This window comes from Monodon monoceros, unplaced genomic scaffold (assembly GCF_005190385.1).
Source record: "Monodon monoceros isolate NGI ecotype Baffin Bay Population unplaced genomic scaffold, NGI_Narwhal_1 Super_Scaffold_7, whole genome shotgun sequence".
Lineage (NCBI taxonomy): Eukaryota > Metazoa > Chordata > Mammalia > Artiodactyla > Monodontidae > Monodon > Monodon monoceros.
Window position 1 is genome coordinate 84,380,239 of NW_021703784.1, and position 17,205 is coordinate 84,397,443.

At 45.7% G+C, this 17,205-nt stretch overlaps 1 protein-coding gene across 1 annotated transcript in view; it reads right to left on the minus strand.

Annotated features, from left to right (window-relative positions):
* Positions 1-7,552: 7,552 nt before the first annotated feature.
* The window catches only part of PAMR1 (peptidase domain containing associated with muscle regeneration 1), a 70,667-nt gene continuing 61,014 nt past the window's right edge, over positions 7,553-17,205 (minus strand). Inside the window, exons 7-11 of the mRNA XM_029206956.1 lie at positions 16,603-16,815; positions 14,760-14,826; positions 11,369-11,601; positions 10,110-10,402; positions 7,553-8,611 (exon numbers count right to left, since the gene is read on the minus strand). Of these exons, the coding sequence (XP_029062789.1) occupies positions 8,075-8,611; positions 10,110-10,402; positions 11,369-11,601; positions 14,760-14,826; positions 16,603-16,815 (1,343 nt within the window). The 3' untranslated portion in view covers positions 7,553-8,074. The remainder of the gene's footprint in view (positions 8,612-10,109; positions 10,403-11,368; positions 11,602-14,759; positions 14,827-16,602; positions 16,816-17,205) is intronic.

Sequence of the window (17,205 nt, forward strand, 5' to 3'; positions counted from 1 at the left end):
CTGCCTGTAGCTCTACCTGTCCAGTGTGGTCACTGAATAGAAAATAAAGGGAATCATCCCTCTCAGGGGTGTTTGGAGCAGTAAGATACAAGTTGAGTTCATTCACTCTTTTCTTGTTAACACACATTAGCAGAAGAGAAGTAAGGGAGTTCTATTTTCACCTGACTCTCTACGCTGATGAGAAAAGAGATGTCACTTCAGAGAAATCTCAATTCAGACTGAGAACTTGGTCGAAATATAATCCATTCTTCAGGCAGAAGCCTCCTAGTAGATGGTTTCCACCATTAATTAGAAGGCTCAGGAAGACTAAAACATTTGTTAGCTACACTTATTGCCTGATGAATTCTAATGGAAGGAGTGTGAATTCATTCCATTTACTTCACAAAGATGAAAGAGGAAAGGACACAATGGAAAAAGGTGAATCTTGAGTTCCTGGTTTATCATTCCTAGATGTCAGCATCTTCTTCTAGGTGATGGCTTGAGGGTAAATGTCAGGGTTGGTGCAAATTCTTTATGCCCAGCATAAAAACCATACAATTTTGAATTAGAGTGACTGTCTCTTTTTTAGTAGCTCGATTCCGTATAAAGCAGAAATACTTTTTGAGAGTGATTTCATTTCTACCCCCAGTTCCTTCTAATCATGGCAAAGAATGCCAGTTATGCATCTTTCCTTTCCCTTTGTTCTGCTGGGACACTGTTCAGTAGTGATATCTTTATGATGGTCAAAAGGATGGAGAGAATTTTTTTATCTTTGTGGGAGATTTCGTTGCTTGATGCCACGTCACTGTGGTTAAGTGCTAAATGATTTGGCTAAAGGACCAAATCAAGGACCCAAGCTAGGCTCTGGTGACCTCAGAAAATCCAGTGATGTGATTCTGGTTCTAATATCTGTATTCATTTCTTTTATGAAATCACTTAGTAATTCTGAGAGAGGCTTTGTTATCAAATCCCAAAAGTATTTTTCTTATGAAGATATTTTCCTTATTAAGAGAAAGAGAAAGATAGCTACCAGGTAATTTACTTCTAAGTGGAGGTTCTAGATTCAGATATATATATATATTTTTTAAATCAAAGGCTGAATTATGTCTTTGGGTAAAAACAGTAAATTAGAAGGGCCCTAATTCACTTGGAGGTTTCATTTGTCAGCACATGGATACTGTTTTATTTGTAACACCCTGTCCCCTTTCTAAATAAGGATTAATAACGTTCTTTCTTTCTCTTTTGTTTGGAGTTATCTTTTCCTAGAAACCGTAAGTTCAGGAATATAACACTGGTTTTTTTTTCCTCTGAGAATTCAATCTCTAAAATTACTCTTCACCCGAGAAAGCTATTCCCTAATTTTATCTGCTGACTTTTTTTTTTTCTTTGTTGACAAAGCTCTCCGTCGTGTCTGGTCCACAAGCTTCTGGATAAACACTCGGTGAGTTGGAATACAAACGTGAAGTGAGCCTTAAAAACCTCAGCCATTGAGATGTTCTTCTTAAAATGCTGGGCCTCAACAGCACATCCGGGCAGAGCCCTGCCAGGGAAAGCAGGTCCTACTGCCAAGAAAAGCAAAAAGAGACCACAAATTGCTACCAAACCACTCCAAAATGCTCTTGTCTTTCCAACAGCCCTAAAAAGATAAACTTCCCCAAGCCCTAGGGATCCAAAAACTATTTCACTCAAAATGTTCACAGGATACTAAAGATGGAGAAAAAATAAGGCAGGAGGGAAGCTATAAGTGTCTCACTTCTTCGTCTCTTGCATTGACCGTCAGCCTTCTTCTTTTAGCTTATCTCATACTCATTTAAGATATTTCTCCGTTAGAGCAATATGCAATTGTGTTATTGCCATGAGACTCAAGGTCTTCATTCAGGTCCAGGTTAGAAGGACAACAGAAAACTCCAAAGTCAAAGCCAAAGGCTATAGTTGACGAGTTGATGGCCTCATTAATAGTTCCTAGTGCACATTTCTAGGAGTTCATGGGGTTTGACATATATAGTGTGGTCCTAGCATTGCCTTCTCACCTAATTCTCCCAGCTACCCAGGTGGCCATACACACCGGAACTCCATCTCCAGCCTCCCATCACACCGCTCCCCTCCTCACGCTTTCCCACGCTTTTAGAGAGCCTTATTGGTTCTCTAGTTCTTCAAATATGCCAAGTGCCCTCCTCTCAACGTCTTTGCACATGCTCATCCCTGCTTGGAACGCTCTTCCCCACTCCCCACCCTCCATTCGTTAGTCACCTCCTTCCCAACTCAGCCATCACTTCCTCAGGAGGGCCAACCTTTTATCCCGCCCCATCCAGATTAAATCGATTACCCTTGTTATACAGTTTTACAAGATGCTGTATGTTCCTTCCTAGTAGTCACCATGATTTCTGATTATTCATGTATTTCTGGGATTCTATGACTGAGGGCAAGCACCAAGCCTATGTTGTCCACCTTTAGTATTTCAATCCTTAACACTCAATCAATTTTCGTTGATGGATAAATGACAGGCAGAAAATCAATGAACTCACAATCCTGATTGAATTCAGGATGGAAGAGATTTTATCGACTAATATTCTGATGTAGGTGGTAATTGTGGAAGGCCCATTAAGTTCTGAGTAGGTGATGAATTTGAAAGCATGAAAATTCTTATGTCCCAAAGAACTGTAAAGATTCATATTCAAACCTCATACCCATAACTCCAAAGAACAACAGGTTTCATGCTGAGAAGGAGTTGATAAGATGGCTGCAGATTTCCTACTAGTCCAGCGGCACCTGATCCCTTTTAAAAAGTCCAGCCTGTACACCACCCCCCCCAAAAAAAACACTCCCCAGCAAACACGTACACATACATACGTGCAGATGGGGAAATGTGTAAAAACTCACTGCAAGCTCTGGCACTATTTCTTAGAAATTTATCCAGACTACTTCCACTTACACAGTCTCACTGCGTTTTGCTCTCAACTCTCTTGGTTCTTCTAACCTGTGGCGCCCATTTATTTCTGCCCACACTTCCCTGTTGTCAAGCTCACCCCACAGATTGCCAAACGTATTTCCATATGCGTGGACCGCAACAGCATTCTAAATCCTCTCTTCCTCTCTCCACCCCTCGTAATGTCTCTTATAACTGGTTTCTCCATCTCCAGTCTCCCCCTCCTTCAAGAACAGCAAGGAAACAACAACCATCATAACAGTGGCCAATATTTACAGATTGCAGTGGGTACGATGCTGCTCTACATGCTTCACTCACATGCACGTTAACTCACCGGCTCCTCATATCCTTTCGCTCCCATTTGCAGATGGAACAACTGTGGGATAGGGATTGAATGTCATGCTCAAGGTCACAGCATGTAAGTGACAGAGCTGGGAGTTGAGATCAAGCTGGGTCTTCTAACCACTGTCTCTGTCTAGCACAGCCAGCCTGATGGGCCTTTCTAGAATTCCACTTCTATCCTTTCACGCTCCTGGAGACATTAACATGAGCTTGATGTTTGCACATAGGCAATGAGAAGCCAAATTATTGATCCTAGCATTTGAGATCCACCACCAATTGGCCTCACCCTGGCTGGCTTCACCTTGGCTAGCCAACCTGGCCTGTCATTGCAATAGAGGATTCATGTTGGGAAAGAATTGGCCCTTCTTTAAGCCAGTTCCCCTCCACGTTGAATCTTATGTGCTTTCCAAGCTCTTCCTGTATTTACAACATCCTACTTCCTTCCCATCCACCACTCCAGAGACTCAACTGAAGTTCTAACTACCCTGTGAGCGACAAGTTAACTGAAAACACTGGCCTATTTGGAGTGCCCCTTGCTCTCGATTCCTGTTGGAGTTTATGTAAGAGAAAGCAATATGGGTTGACTACTCAGTAATTCTTGAAAGTCCACTTGATATGTAAACCTGGACACTCCTAAGGAAAGCAAGAGTCTGGCTTAAATCATACTGAGTTCACTTAAATTTTATGCATCATATAAATGTTAACATAGAGTATGGAAATTTAGGTAAAATCTGTATGACTTAGGCAAGATTCTTACTTGTATACCAATATGTATATGTGTGTGTCTATATATTTTTCAATGCCTTACAGCCAAAGACCACCAGAAATACACCTATAGTTGAACAAGTTGAATTTATTGCTCCTTGAAGTGAAAGAGAAGGCACATCATCAGGAAATGTGGGGTATTTCATCAAGGGAGTATTAGCATGAACTTCTTATAAGATTTGGGCTTCTATTAGATGATTTGGGGGAGGTTCCGAGGAAGTGGGGTTTTGTTCTGGATTGCATGCTAACAGTTAAGTGGGGACAACTCTATAATCGGCTGTCTTTATAAATCTTATCTAGAAGGAAGGAAGAATAGAGGCTAACACTGTCATTGGTAAAGAAGTCGCAGTCACTCCTCTTAACCAGGAGAGGGGGATAGTTGGTATTTTTTGGTTTGAATAACAACCTTGCTTTTGGCTCTTCATAGACAAGTTCTAAAGCAGTCTTGTTTCTGTCTTGATCCATCAGAGCCACAGAATGATCTGGACTGATACTGGCATCCTGTGAAACGATTGATCTTCAACAGGAGAGCATCACAGCTTTGCTGTGAGCGCCAGGCCAGCTCCTAGGCACCAAGACCTCCCCGATAGAATGTCAGATGTCAGGGGCTTCATGTGTATAAAACAAAACAAAAAACCACTACAAAAGAAATTAGAGCCAAACCATTCTGGATGAATCAGGAGCCTTCTCCAGCTCTCCACAGAGGTGGCCCCAGTTGACAACCACATTAATATTTCATGCATTCATCTTCGATGACTTGTGATGACTTTTGTTCCGTGTCAACTCAGAGGCTGGAACTATGTTTGCAGAGTTCTCTTCCCTGTATGGCTCCAGGTGAGAGCGGGCACAAGAGAAACTTACATGAGATTTGAAAAGGAGAGTGAAGCAACAGCTGTCTCCATGCTCTGGAAATTGGTGAAGAGCATCGGGCACTGTGGCAGCTCATACACAACGTCACTGATCCGCTCGTTCACCTTTTGCTGGCGCGGGACATCACCCAGGCCCACAGCTCCTCCCGTACCTGCTGGAAATCCTCTTCCGGCTTCTCCAAGTGTCCTGGACCAGGTGTGTGTGTGTGCACAGGTCACTCAAATCATCGAGGTTGGGGACAGCAAGAGACAAACATAGGTTTCCATTTGTCCTCGTGGGTTCCAGTTTGTCCTTGCTCTGCCAATTTCACACCCAGCTTTCCTTCCCAACAGCTGGCCAGTTGAACCCAGATCCAACATCAGGTGCAAAGGCAACAGCCTGTAAAAGACTTTGCCACGAGTGCCCACAATTGTATGTGGCCATGATAACCCCTTATTCTAGATGACCCCTAAAAGTTCTGAATCTCTGAATAAACCCTGACTGATATACACCCCAGATTTCCAACTAAGAAGAGATTCCTCATCCTTGGAGTTCTATCCTAAGACCAAAGGGCCATGTGATGAAGGGAGATGGATGAGATTCCTCCAGTGCCGGGTATGGCCAAGGGACAGGCTCGTGTCTGACTCTCTCGTCCTGACCCGGAGTCTTAGTTTAGTCTGGTTGAGTGCTTGCAGCCTGTGGGAGCAGTGCTGGGGTAGAAAGATCTAGGGTGAGTGGCAAGTGGCCATGAGGCTATTAACTAAGCAGCTCCAGGTGGTGTCACCAGGACTGGGGGCCAGATTCAGCTTCTAAAGGGAACAAAGTCATAGCTGAGATGACATCAATGTGAACCAAATCTGAGTGGTGAGGCAAAGATGGAAAATGACACTAGATAGTAAAGAGAGTGTCAAGAAAATAGGGAACGTGATGGTCCAGGTGAGGGGTCAGGACAAGTTAAAGAATGGAAAGTATGAGCATGGACAGCCAGGTGAGACAGGGCAGATGTGGAGGCTTTATGGAGCTGTGCCCCGCTGGACAGCCCTGCCCCTGCCAGTTATTATAGGCACCAAACTGTATGCCAGGTACTATGTTCATTGCTTTACACAGTAGCTCATTTCACCATCACCGCTACCACAAAAGACAGAGTTTAGCATGCCAACCTAACAAATGACAAACTGAGGTGGAGGGGTTAGGTGACTTGCCCAAGATCACTTAAAAGAAGTTGAAAGACAGGAATTTGAATTTAGATATTTTGATCTGACTTCCATTACACCTCTCAAGATCCAAACTTTCTAGGCTTAAAAACAGCAAGAAAAAAAACCTTTGAGCAGCCTGATATATATTGGTCAAATCCAATACTCCAGCTTAACCACTACGTGTTGGATGTTTGTTACTCAGAAGTTGATAAGTAATACGTTGCCCTGAGATTAAGCCATGAGGATACAGTGGGTGGGTGAAAGGAGGACGACGTGAGCTACGGAAAGCCCCAAGAAAGCCTGACCAAAAGAGAAAGCACCAGAAATTCTCTTCTGGCTCAGGGAATTATGTAAAGACACAGAATTGAGGAGGCAGGTTGGGAGACAGATGTGACCTCCCGCCTTGGGGCTAAAGTCCTTGGGGTCAAAGTTTTCTCTGATAAGTAGAGGAAAGAGTAATGTTTCTGCTGGGGTCTGTAGGAGGCGAATGTACCAACCCTTGACTCTCAGGCCTCAGGAGGTGAGGAAAAGACCAAGAAGTTCCCACAAGCCCCCAGGGGAGGAAGAGGAGGTTACTGAAAGTCAGGCTGGGTAGCCACGGAGAAGGCTGTCACTGTGGCCAGGAGGCTGAGGAACCCAAACCAGTGTCAAGTCGGAGTCCCCCCGGATCTCAGGAGTATCAGTGCCAGCCAGACCTGACGAGCAGCTAAGTCAGTGGGGAGGACCGCCGGCCCCAGGGAAACAGAGAACACAGCACAAGTTGCAGTAGTTACAGACACGAGCACCCAGTGTCGGCAAAACGCCCAGGAATGAGAAAGTCCCACCACACACACCCAAGAACCAGCAGGAACTCAGGAGTCCTACTGTGTGTGTCCCGGGGCTAGAAGTCACGTAAACCTCCATGGCACATCTTGGAAAGGAGGAAACTGGTGAGGGTAGGGGAGAAAGGATAAAAGAGTGAGTCACCCAAAACAGAGAATGTTCCTGAAAAGATCATTTCGGGGATTGGATTGGATTCATCTTTTTTTCCTCCACTATCCAGTGGGAGCCAGGGGTGGGGCTTGAAAGGAAAATCATATAAGTTATAGAGAAGAATGAAGCTGCAGTTTCTTGGCGTATCTCAATTGAGTGTGAGTATATAGGTGATTCCAGTTCAGATGCTACAAAAATAGGTCCTAAAGATTTCTAGAGATTCAAAGCAGGGTTCTGTGCTTGATCTAGAACATAAGAACAAGAGGGGACACTAGAAATCCTCAAATCCCTGGTATTTTCCTCTGTTTGTGCCTTATCTGATGGTGCCCAACCTCCCTCTCCCCCACCTGAAGGCCCAGCAAGTTGCAAGCACTGGTATTGAAAAGATGGCATCGGCTTTGCTCTATGCATTATTTGGGAATGATAATCTAGGATCTCTCTTAAAGGGCTGCCACCCAGCCATTGGTCCCAACATATGTAGCTCAAAGAGGCTGCATGCAGGAATCAGAGCCATGGCACATTCGTTCCGTGGGTCAGAAGCCAACCCTTGTTTTATTAAAGTGTATACAGGGGATTGGGACGTGGCAGTGTGCACGGACACCAGTGCCGCAGCCAGGCTCTGCTGTCCGGGACTGTCCTGCAGGCGGCTCTCTGGAACTCTGTCTGGCTGGAGCCTTGGAGAAGACCTGATGGAGCCAATCAAGCTTCTCTCGACCACAGCTGACCATGGCATTCGCACCACTGAAGGGCAGGTGGGGAAGGCCACTGGGGCCAGTTGAATGGGGAGGATTGCTTTGCTATTCATGTAGTCTATTTTGAAGAAACTGAGTTCTTGCAAGCAGCCCTGGTATCTTCCAAATGGTCCCAGCAGTCAGGGAGGCAGTGGCCTACCAGAAAGTAAGCTCGACTCGCCCTCCACTGGTTTTGACATCAGAAGCCCTGGCACAGCCAAATTCATGGGCAGATTCACATTTCAGGTCCACGATGCCTCGGGCAACACACGTACGGAAGGATGCACGGAAGTGCTTCTTGATGGGCCTGAGGCTCATTTCATGTTTCTCTCGATCCAGTCTTTAAAGGGCAGCACCTTGGTGAAGGCTGTGTAGAGGCTGTGGCTGCATGTCTTGTCATAGCTCCAGCTGACCAGCCCCACCAGATGCCAGCGGGGCTCAGGGGACGCCCGCCCCAGGAATAACGCGGCTGCGATGCCGCCCGTCTCTGCTGTGCAGATGTCAGAAGGCACAGCGCGGTCCCAGCCGGCACAGAACATGTTGTCTGTGACGCTCACCGGGATGCCGTGCTCTTCGTGCTGCTCCTCACACAGCAGCGAGTCCGCCACACTGACTACCCCCGAGCGCAGCGTGTCATTCTTGAAGCCGGGGCTCCTCGCATCTGCCAGGACATTCCAGCCTGCCACGGTGACGCGGGACTCCTGGAGGGAGGTGCTGAGGTCCCGAGGGGCCGCCAGGCAGATGGGCTGGACGCGGGTGCTGATGCGAGCCTTGTCCAGGAGCTTCAGGACGGCGATGTCCGCATCCAGCAGGATGGGGTCGTAGTTGGGATGCAGGATGATTGCAGAAATCTACCAAGGTAAGGAATGGATAGCAATTGTGAGCAACCAACTCCATAGTGACAGGAACAGGCAGGCCCCGGGGCTAAATGATTGGGAGAAAATGTCTAAGAGACAGCTACAATTATACAGAGATACTTTTCTCAAGGGATCATAGAAAGCAACTGCTCTATTCCCAGCGTTGCAAACTGAAACGCCCGCCTGGCTGGCAGGTTGTTTTAAATAAGTTGAGTGCACAGGTGAGGTTTCAGAGAACGGGAGTGCATGCCCCATGCAGAGGGGGCAGCTGCCACTTCGCTCCAGCTGACCACTGCCATGCAGAAGTGCTCATTTTGCCAGAGAATAGACTCCAGATCTCTGGCTGAAACCTCCTGGTTTTTAAATGTTGGCAAATAACTGATTAAAAAAATATATGTTAGCACTATCAAAACACAAACCCCTACAGGCTACCAGTTTGCAACATCTGGTCCACTGTAAATATTGCATTTACCCTCAAGCCAGTAAGATAGAGCTACACCCAGGGTGGTCCACAGACTTTTCCACAAAGTCTCCCCTGATTGTCCCCATCCTTGCTGATCATCTTCTTTGACGGGGGCCTCTAGGAGCTTACATCTGTGATATGCCGTAACATTCTCACAGATGTGTTCTATTCCTTCAACTACATTTGGGCTCATTTACTCGGGATTCTATTGTGTTGGACTAGTCACAATATACTGGTCTGTCTCTTCCCCTAGCCTGTGGACTCTTCAGGGCAAAAACCATGCCTTATTCAGTTCTGTATGTATTCCCAGCGAATGGCATGCTGTGGGAACTCAACAATGGATGGATGGATGGATGGATGGAAGGATGGATGGAAGGATGGATGGACAGATGGATGAGCTGGATGGGTGAGTGGGTGGATGGAAGAGAGGGAGGGAGGCAGGCAGGGAAAGAGAAGAATCTTACAAATTTATTAGGAGTCTCTATTTTTCCTCAAAGCCTACCTAGCACAGTGTCCTAAACATAAAAGGTGGTTACATTTTGATGACCCCAATGATAGAAGATATTTGTTACTATCTTTTTTTTTTTTTTTTTTTTTTTTTTTTTGCGGTACGCAGGCCTCTCACCATTGTGGCCTCTCCCGCTGCGGAGCACAGGCTCCGGACGCACAGGCTCAGCGGCCATGGCTCAGGGGCCCAGCCGCTCCACAACATGTGGGATCTTCCCGGACCGGGGCACGAACCCGTGTCCCCTGCATCGGCAGGCGGACTCTCAACCACTGCGCCACCAGGGAAGCCCTACTGTCCTATTTTTAAAACAATTTTAGGGGGGAAAGACTCCATAGTCTTTCTAGATGCCCGTTTCTAGTAACTGTCAATATATATTAGCCACCTACTATGTGCCTAATATTTCCAGACTCTGGGCTGGATGCCAAAGTGCTAGAGTAACAGGACCAACACAGTCACTGCTCGCCCAGTACTGGGAGTTGCTGAGCCAGAGACCCGGTTTCCAGGCTGCAGCCCTCTCTCACCCGCAAGCTCTGGATGCTTTTCTCTTCCCGGTCATCATCCCTGTAGAATTTCCCCAGGACGACTTTGAGGTCTGCTGTCTTGATCACGGTGACCCTCCCCAGGTCGGTGACGCAGTGGGCAGCCACCACCACGGTGCGCTCATTGACCAGGGCACCGCTGCAGACGAGGAACCACGTGTCCTTGTGCAGGCTGCTCCCGTGCACCCCACCGGCCCTCCTGTAGATGGCAGCCTGCCATGGCCAGCGCGTCCTCTGGGTCTTCGGAGCAGTGACGTTCTCAGTTTTCCCACAGACTATGGAGAAAGCACCAGCTCAGTAATGTAAACTTAGACCTTCCCATCCAAAGGGGAATGTGTCAGTCACCCAACAGAGCACAAATCTGGAAAGGTGGACCCTACGGATGTCAAGACCACAGAGCATCTAACCCGTTTTTCTTTTCCCTTTAAACATTAATCAACCACCTTGACATGGTTGACTATAAAGTCTAGGACTACGATTGGAGGCTTACCACCCCGGCCACTTACTGGGCAAGTTGCCTAATCTCTTACAGCCTCAGTCTTCCTGCCTGCAAAATGGATACAGTAATCACAACTGTCTCCTAGGGTTCTTGAGGAGAGTGGATGAGATGATGTATACAAACAGTTAGATTCAAATATCATGGCTACTGCTATAAAGATGACCACCTCGAACTAAGCCATATCCTTCTTCTTTGACAAAGAGGATGGGGGTAGCTTAGTATGTGCAAGACCCTATTCCAGACACTTCCATGTATTACTGCAGTAATCATCATTATAACCTTGGGAGTAATTAATATCTCATAATCTAATTAATAACAATAACCTAATTAATACCATTGGGTGATGAGAATGAAAACTGGGTTAGACAGGGTAACAAAGGAGATATCACCAGAAGCCCTCTAGCACCTTTAGCCCCCTCCCCACTTGGTGTTTAATAACTGCTCTGTCCCTTTTCTCCAAGTATTATCCACAAAAGAATTATCCACAAAAAGTATGCCCCCCTTCCCAAAAACTTTGTCTAAGATTTAACGAGTTCATTTCTCCTGGGTAACAAGTTTAAGCCAAAGGAAGGAAGCTCTAACTGTGGAATTTCAGACTTCACCAAGCTAGGGAAAGTGTTAGAGGGCCGTCCTTTTGGACAAGGAGTTTTTCCCAAAAAAGTCTTCAATAGGGTCAGTGGCTTTTCATAGGCAGCAATGGGAGATCTAAGCTGCTCTAGACCAAGGACAGGCATTGACTCACTAGGGATGCAGGACGGGGCACGCCCACTCCACTTCCCAGTCCTCAGACATGTCCTCCGGCTGCTGCCCAGGCGGCGGTAGAAGGGTGAGATGCACTCATACTGGATCTGGGTATGCAGGTATTGGTACCCAGTGGGCAGGTCTCCAAAGGGAAGGGCTGGCTTCTTGGCAGAGGAGTCCTGCAGCTTCTGCTTGCTGAAGGCTGATGCGTATAGCTGGTGTAATGGCGTCTCCCTACGTCGGAGCACCCGGCCCGGAGAGAGAGGAGGGCCAGAGACAGTCACTGTGGCTCTTTTAGTACCCAAGCCCATTCCTTACAGAGGAAGGGAAAACAGCTATCTCATCCTCTGTGTGTCTCTCTCCCTTTCTCCCCTCGCACCTCTCTCATACACACACACACACACATGAACGCCTCTTCTACCACTGAGCAGATTTTCTTGCACACTTCAACCTTCAATTTATTCCTCCATTTCCATTTCTGGCATGCCTCCAGCTGCCCTGGATTTTAACCAAAGAGCATAATATCTGACATAATAGCTGCTATCCAAAGGTATGCTATACATGCACACACACAAAAATTAATAGTGAAATTAAACAAAAAAGGAAGTTAATTTCAAGGGGAGAAATCCAAGCGGCCGCTTTTCTCTAACCATTATCATAACGGGGCAGTATTAGGAATTGATTCGAATTGAACTGTGTTGATACAGCAGCTTGATTTAGCAATTAGCAGATGTAATTAGTCCACCTCAGAGAATAAAACCTTCTCTCAGAGCACATTGATTGGGAGAAATAAGGAGCGTTGTGTGCGAATGTGAAAAGGTCTTTTAAATGAGCCCTGAAGTTGAAGCACCCAGAGACCACTCTGGGATTCTTGGGAGAGAGGTATGCACACTACACAACTTGTGCTCATTTTATATCAGTGCATAATGACTATTAACTGACAAGTTAGAGTTCCTTTAGGAATCAGTGTTTTCATCCCATTTAATGAATGGAGGAAGGAAGCCCAGAGAGGTAGGTAGGAGTGCTGAAGGGCACACAGGAAGCTAAGACAGTACCCCAGGCAACACAGGGCAGTCATGGTTCCCACCCTGGTTTCCCTGCCATGCCAATCCATCGTAAGAAATCTGTTTCACGTGTCTGTGCCATGCTGTGCTCAGAGCAAACATTCCATCCACATTGATTTCATCCAACAAATCTTTAGCTCAAGTTTAGAACTAGGTCTGCAGTTCAGGGAGCTTCTGGACTTGCAAACAAACACAGTTTTTGGCTGTTGAAGGTTTGCGTTGCCTTTGGGGGTTCCTGGGTGAGCCTGGCTGCTGGAGACCATCATATCCCCACTCATCAGCGTATCTTCCAGAAAGATATTTACAACCAAGTTTTAGGCTTGTTTCTCATCTACATGGGACACCTGGCACCTTGTCACCTAAGCCCCCATTACAATCGCTTTAGAAAATGCAAAGCCCGGTGGTGGTCTTTTTTAACAGCTCTGGGCCTCCTCTCCAAGATGTATCCTTGGGAAGAATACTTACTGGAGAGTCCAGCCCCAGGTAAATCACAAAGATCAGAAAGGAGGGTGGGTAGAAACACTGGATTCCACTGCCACTGTCCCCAAGGAAATGCCTTGCCCAAAAAGGAAATGGAATGAGAGAGCCAGAGGCAGTGTGAGAGATGAAGGAATATCCTGAACTTTGAATATTTCAGATCACTTGTTTGGGGTCAGTTCCAGTCACTGGGATTCACTGTTACCATTTCTAAAAGCAATAGATACTGCTTACAGGTGTTCATAGGTGCAAGGCGTTTTTAAGGCCTTTATATAAGGCTTAGTTCAAGCTTCATGCATCAGGGAGCAGCCCCTGAAGACCCTGGATTTGCATCCTGGGTTGCTCCTTCCTCTAGCAATGTGACCTTGGGCAAGTTCCTCACCCCCTCAGAGCCTCAGTTTCCCCATCTGTAATAAAAAGTAATAAAATCTAAAATGAAATGGTAATAATAATACGTACCTGAGAGGTTGTAGTGAAGATTAAATGAGCTAATATATGTAAAGAACTCAGAATTGTAACGGGCACAGAGCAAACACCCAGTAAATGCTAGCTATTTGCCTTGCATTTAATCCTTAACAGTTCCCAGAGACAAATGTTACTGTGATCACCCTTACTTTTCAAAAGAGGAACTAAAGGCTCAGCAAGCTTAGGAATTTGCCCAAGAATACCCAGTGCTAAAGAGAGATGACAGCAGGTCTTGAACCAACTGATCCAATCCATTCATTCATTCACTCATTCATTCAATATTTTGGGGGTGTCCACCATGTGGCAGGCACCGTTCTAGGAACTAGAAGTTCAGCATGAGCCAAACAGAAAATGTTCCTGCACTTACAACTTTCACAGTTTTTTGGTGGGAGACAGAAATTGAACAAATAAATGAACAAAATGTCAGTAGGACAACAGGTGGAGATGGATGCCAAGGTGAAAACTGGAGCGCTCTGTAAAGGTCAGAGAGCGCTGGCTAAAGAAGTCAGCTCAGCGGTCAGGGTGGAGGTGGGGTTGCTATTTTTATTTATTTATTTATTTTTTGGCGGTACGCGGGCCTCTCACTGTTGTGGCCTCTCCCGTTGCGGAGCACAGGCTCCGGACGGGCAGGCTCAGCGGCCATGGCTCACGGGCCCAGCTGCTCCACAACATGTGGGATCTTCCCGGACCGGGGCACGAACCCGTGTCCCCTGCATCGGTAGGCGGACTCTCAACCACTGCGCCACCAGGGAAGCCCTGGGTTGCTATTTTTAAAAGGATAGTCTGGGAAGGTCTCTCTGCAGGGAACTGAAGGAAACCAAGCACTAAGCCTCGTTGAAGTCAAGTGGAAGCAGGTTCCTTCTGGAGCCATGGGTGTAAGGTTCCGTAGCTGCCACCAGGGGTCCCCACCTCTATCTTTCCAGGAAAAAAGCTGGGTGGGTGTCCCTGAGGCCTCACATCCCTCGTCAGGGGCAAGTCATTCATCTCCGGTTCCTGGCCCCACCAGCCTGCCTCATCTGATTGGTCACTACCAAGAACATCTTCCTAAGCCACAGCTGGCTGCATAATAAATACGTAGTAATTTCAGGAAGACTCGAGTATTAAAATCCAGTTCCTCAAAGACCATCTTAAAGTCTGGCTTCCCACCACCACTTACTTTCCCACAATCCAGTGAAATCTGTGCATCTTCCAACAGTTGCTACCTCTTGGCTAAAGGCAGCTGGCTAATAAGTCTCCATCTAACGAGCCCTATTCTTCCTTGGCCAGTCAGCACTGAGTGTCCCTAAGAAACCTCAGACTGTCTTTGGCCAAACACCAGTGGGGAAAGGGGGTGGGAGAGGAACGTTCATTCGCCTTTAAAGCAGAGTTCAGGTGTTTCAACCTCACCTTGACTGAACCTGCATTGGAAGAACTCTCCGTCTCACCAGGTCTGAGATCTTTGGTTCTCGACAGGCTAGGAAAAAAAAAAAAAAGACAATGCTGCATAATCCTTTTCCATATTAACTGTTCACATCATTCAGTTCAGATTCATACCTGACCACCCTTTCTGGAGACCAGTGCACATTCCTCAGGCTTTCAAAGGTAAGATACATTAGCCAGACGTGGACAGCTCGCTTAGCAAAAGAGCATGCTGAGTTTTATCTAAATTGGCAACCCCCTTTGAAGAACCCAAGTAGAATAAACACCTCTGCAGAGCTGCTCCCCCCAGGTGATATGAAACAATGATAATTAATAGATTAGGATTATCTGTTCACATAAATAGTATTGGCGAACTTAATCAATACAGAATAAAAGCCAAGATCAAGGTTCTAAAATATAGCCCAGCATAGTGAATCACAAGGCTCTCATTTAAAACCAGACAGCAGTGTCAACCATCAGTAAATCTTGAGTAACTGATTCCTCCATGTCTCTGCAACTAAGGCTCCTAAGGGTCCTTTGAGGGCAACTCAAAGCCCAGTTTAATTTTTTTGAAGTCTCTCTTTCTTCACAAGTGAAAAGGAATCCTTCCCATCTCACTTTCCCAATCAAGCAGCCAACATTCGTCTAATTAGCAACCTAGGGAACTCTGCTTGTATTAATTTGTAAGAGAAGAGTTGACAAAAATCTCCAAGGACATATGTAACACCGTTTCCATACTTAATGAAATCAAGAATCAGAGTCTGTGCTGGTGAGGATGAAGCTTGCTCCTGGCTAAAGTCTAAAGTGATTTCTTCCTTTCACAAATCTTCCTTTCGTTCCTTTTCCCATGATTCAGGTTGTTGACAAACACTCAGAAGGGAAAGTGGAGGACTGAAGCAATTATCTGGATAATCTAGGCCAAGGATATGCTTTTCTTCCCAGGAAACAGCTAGATAACTGTGACCTGCCACCAAAAGGAGAGGGGCTGTCGACCTGGAGCAACTAGGGAATCAACTCAGCAAGAAACTATGCATGCCCACTCTCAAGTGGGGTAAGGTCCAAACTTCCCTATGCAACGTTCCATTCGTTCTGGTCCCCAACTACCTTTTCAAATGTCCCTCCCAGATTCCAGGACTGATTCACTTTTTGTTTACCATGATTCTTTCACTTCTGCCTACACCACCTTCCCTTTGTCTTCTAAGCGGAATATCATCCCAACTCCTCTTTACCTCTATAAATCCTTCCCTGCTTCCCAGACAGGTTCCAGTACTCTCTGCTACATGCAATCGTCCCTGTTTCACTCCTTCTCGGAATATACACCACTCATTTGTTCTATAACTCTCCTTTGAACGTTCAAGGGTTTACTGTCTTTTTAAGATGCTTTTAAACATCTTAACATCTCAAACCTCCCTCCACATAGGCTGGCAGGGATGATGTGTCTATTGCGTTCTTTTATTTCTTGCACTAATTTAATATTGCATAGAGAGTAGATAAATGTAGCCATATAAATGCATTTTAATTGCTTCAAATCTATGCTTGGGTTTGCATGTATAAAACTCAGCCTTGTCATCTTTCCTAAACCGCTCTGTTAACTACATCACTCTTCTTGATCACATCAAGACATTGTGATTAGGATAAGCAGGTCCTTTGGCGGTTCAAAAAAGAAGCAAATGTTTTATGGATGATTTCCAACCTAAAAGTAATGTATGATTCCAGTGAGAACTTAAGATAGAAGGCATTTTTCCAGGGGCTCAAAAACATGTATGAGAGCTACCAAAATGTCCAGCAACTCCATCTATGTCTACAGACTTCAAAATTATTTGCAAGTTACCTTTTATGCAGATGGGTTGTTTCCCCGACCACTCTCCATTCTGCTGGCAAGTTCTCATCTCATTGCCACTAAGAACATAGGAGTTGTTACAAAAGAAGGTCAAGACGGTGCCAATTTTTGCATAGCGCCCATTGATAAGCTCAGGGCCTCCTGTAATTTTCTTGTACCCATTGACTGGGTCCCCAGGGTCTGAGCAGTTTCTTTCTTCAAGGACTGAAAGTGGAAAGAAAAGGAGAGCTATTAATAGTCTGAAACATTCCATTTTAGCATCAAATCTTTTCAAGTCTCACTGAATTAAAAACGCAGTGATACAGAACCTGCTAACAATGGTACTCAAAGGAATTACTAAGAGAAACCATAATAGAAAAATGCATGCATTAGACATATCTTCCCCTTGCTTTTATGATTTATTCTTAAATTGAGAAGTGTTTCATCCCAGATACAAATAAATTTGACACTACAACGGTCTCTCATATAATCATGTTCGTTTGTTTCTCAAACTGTGGGAGATGGCCAGGCCTGGACAAAATACACATTTTGCCTAAGTTTTTATGATCAGTATACAAGGGTTATTGGCTTTCAGTGTTGTAATATCATCTCCTT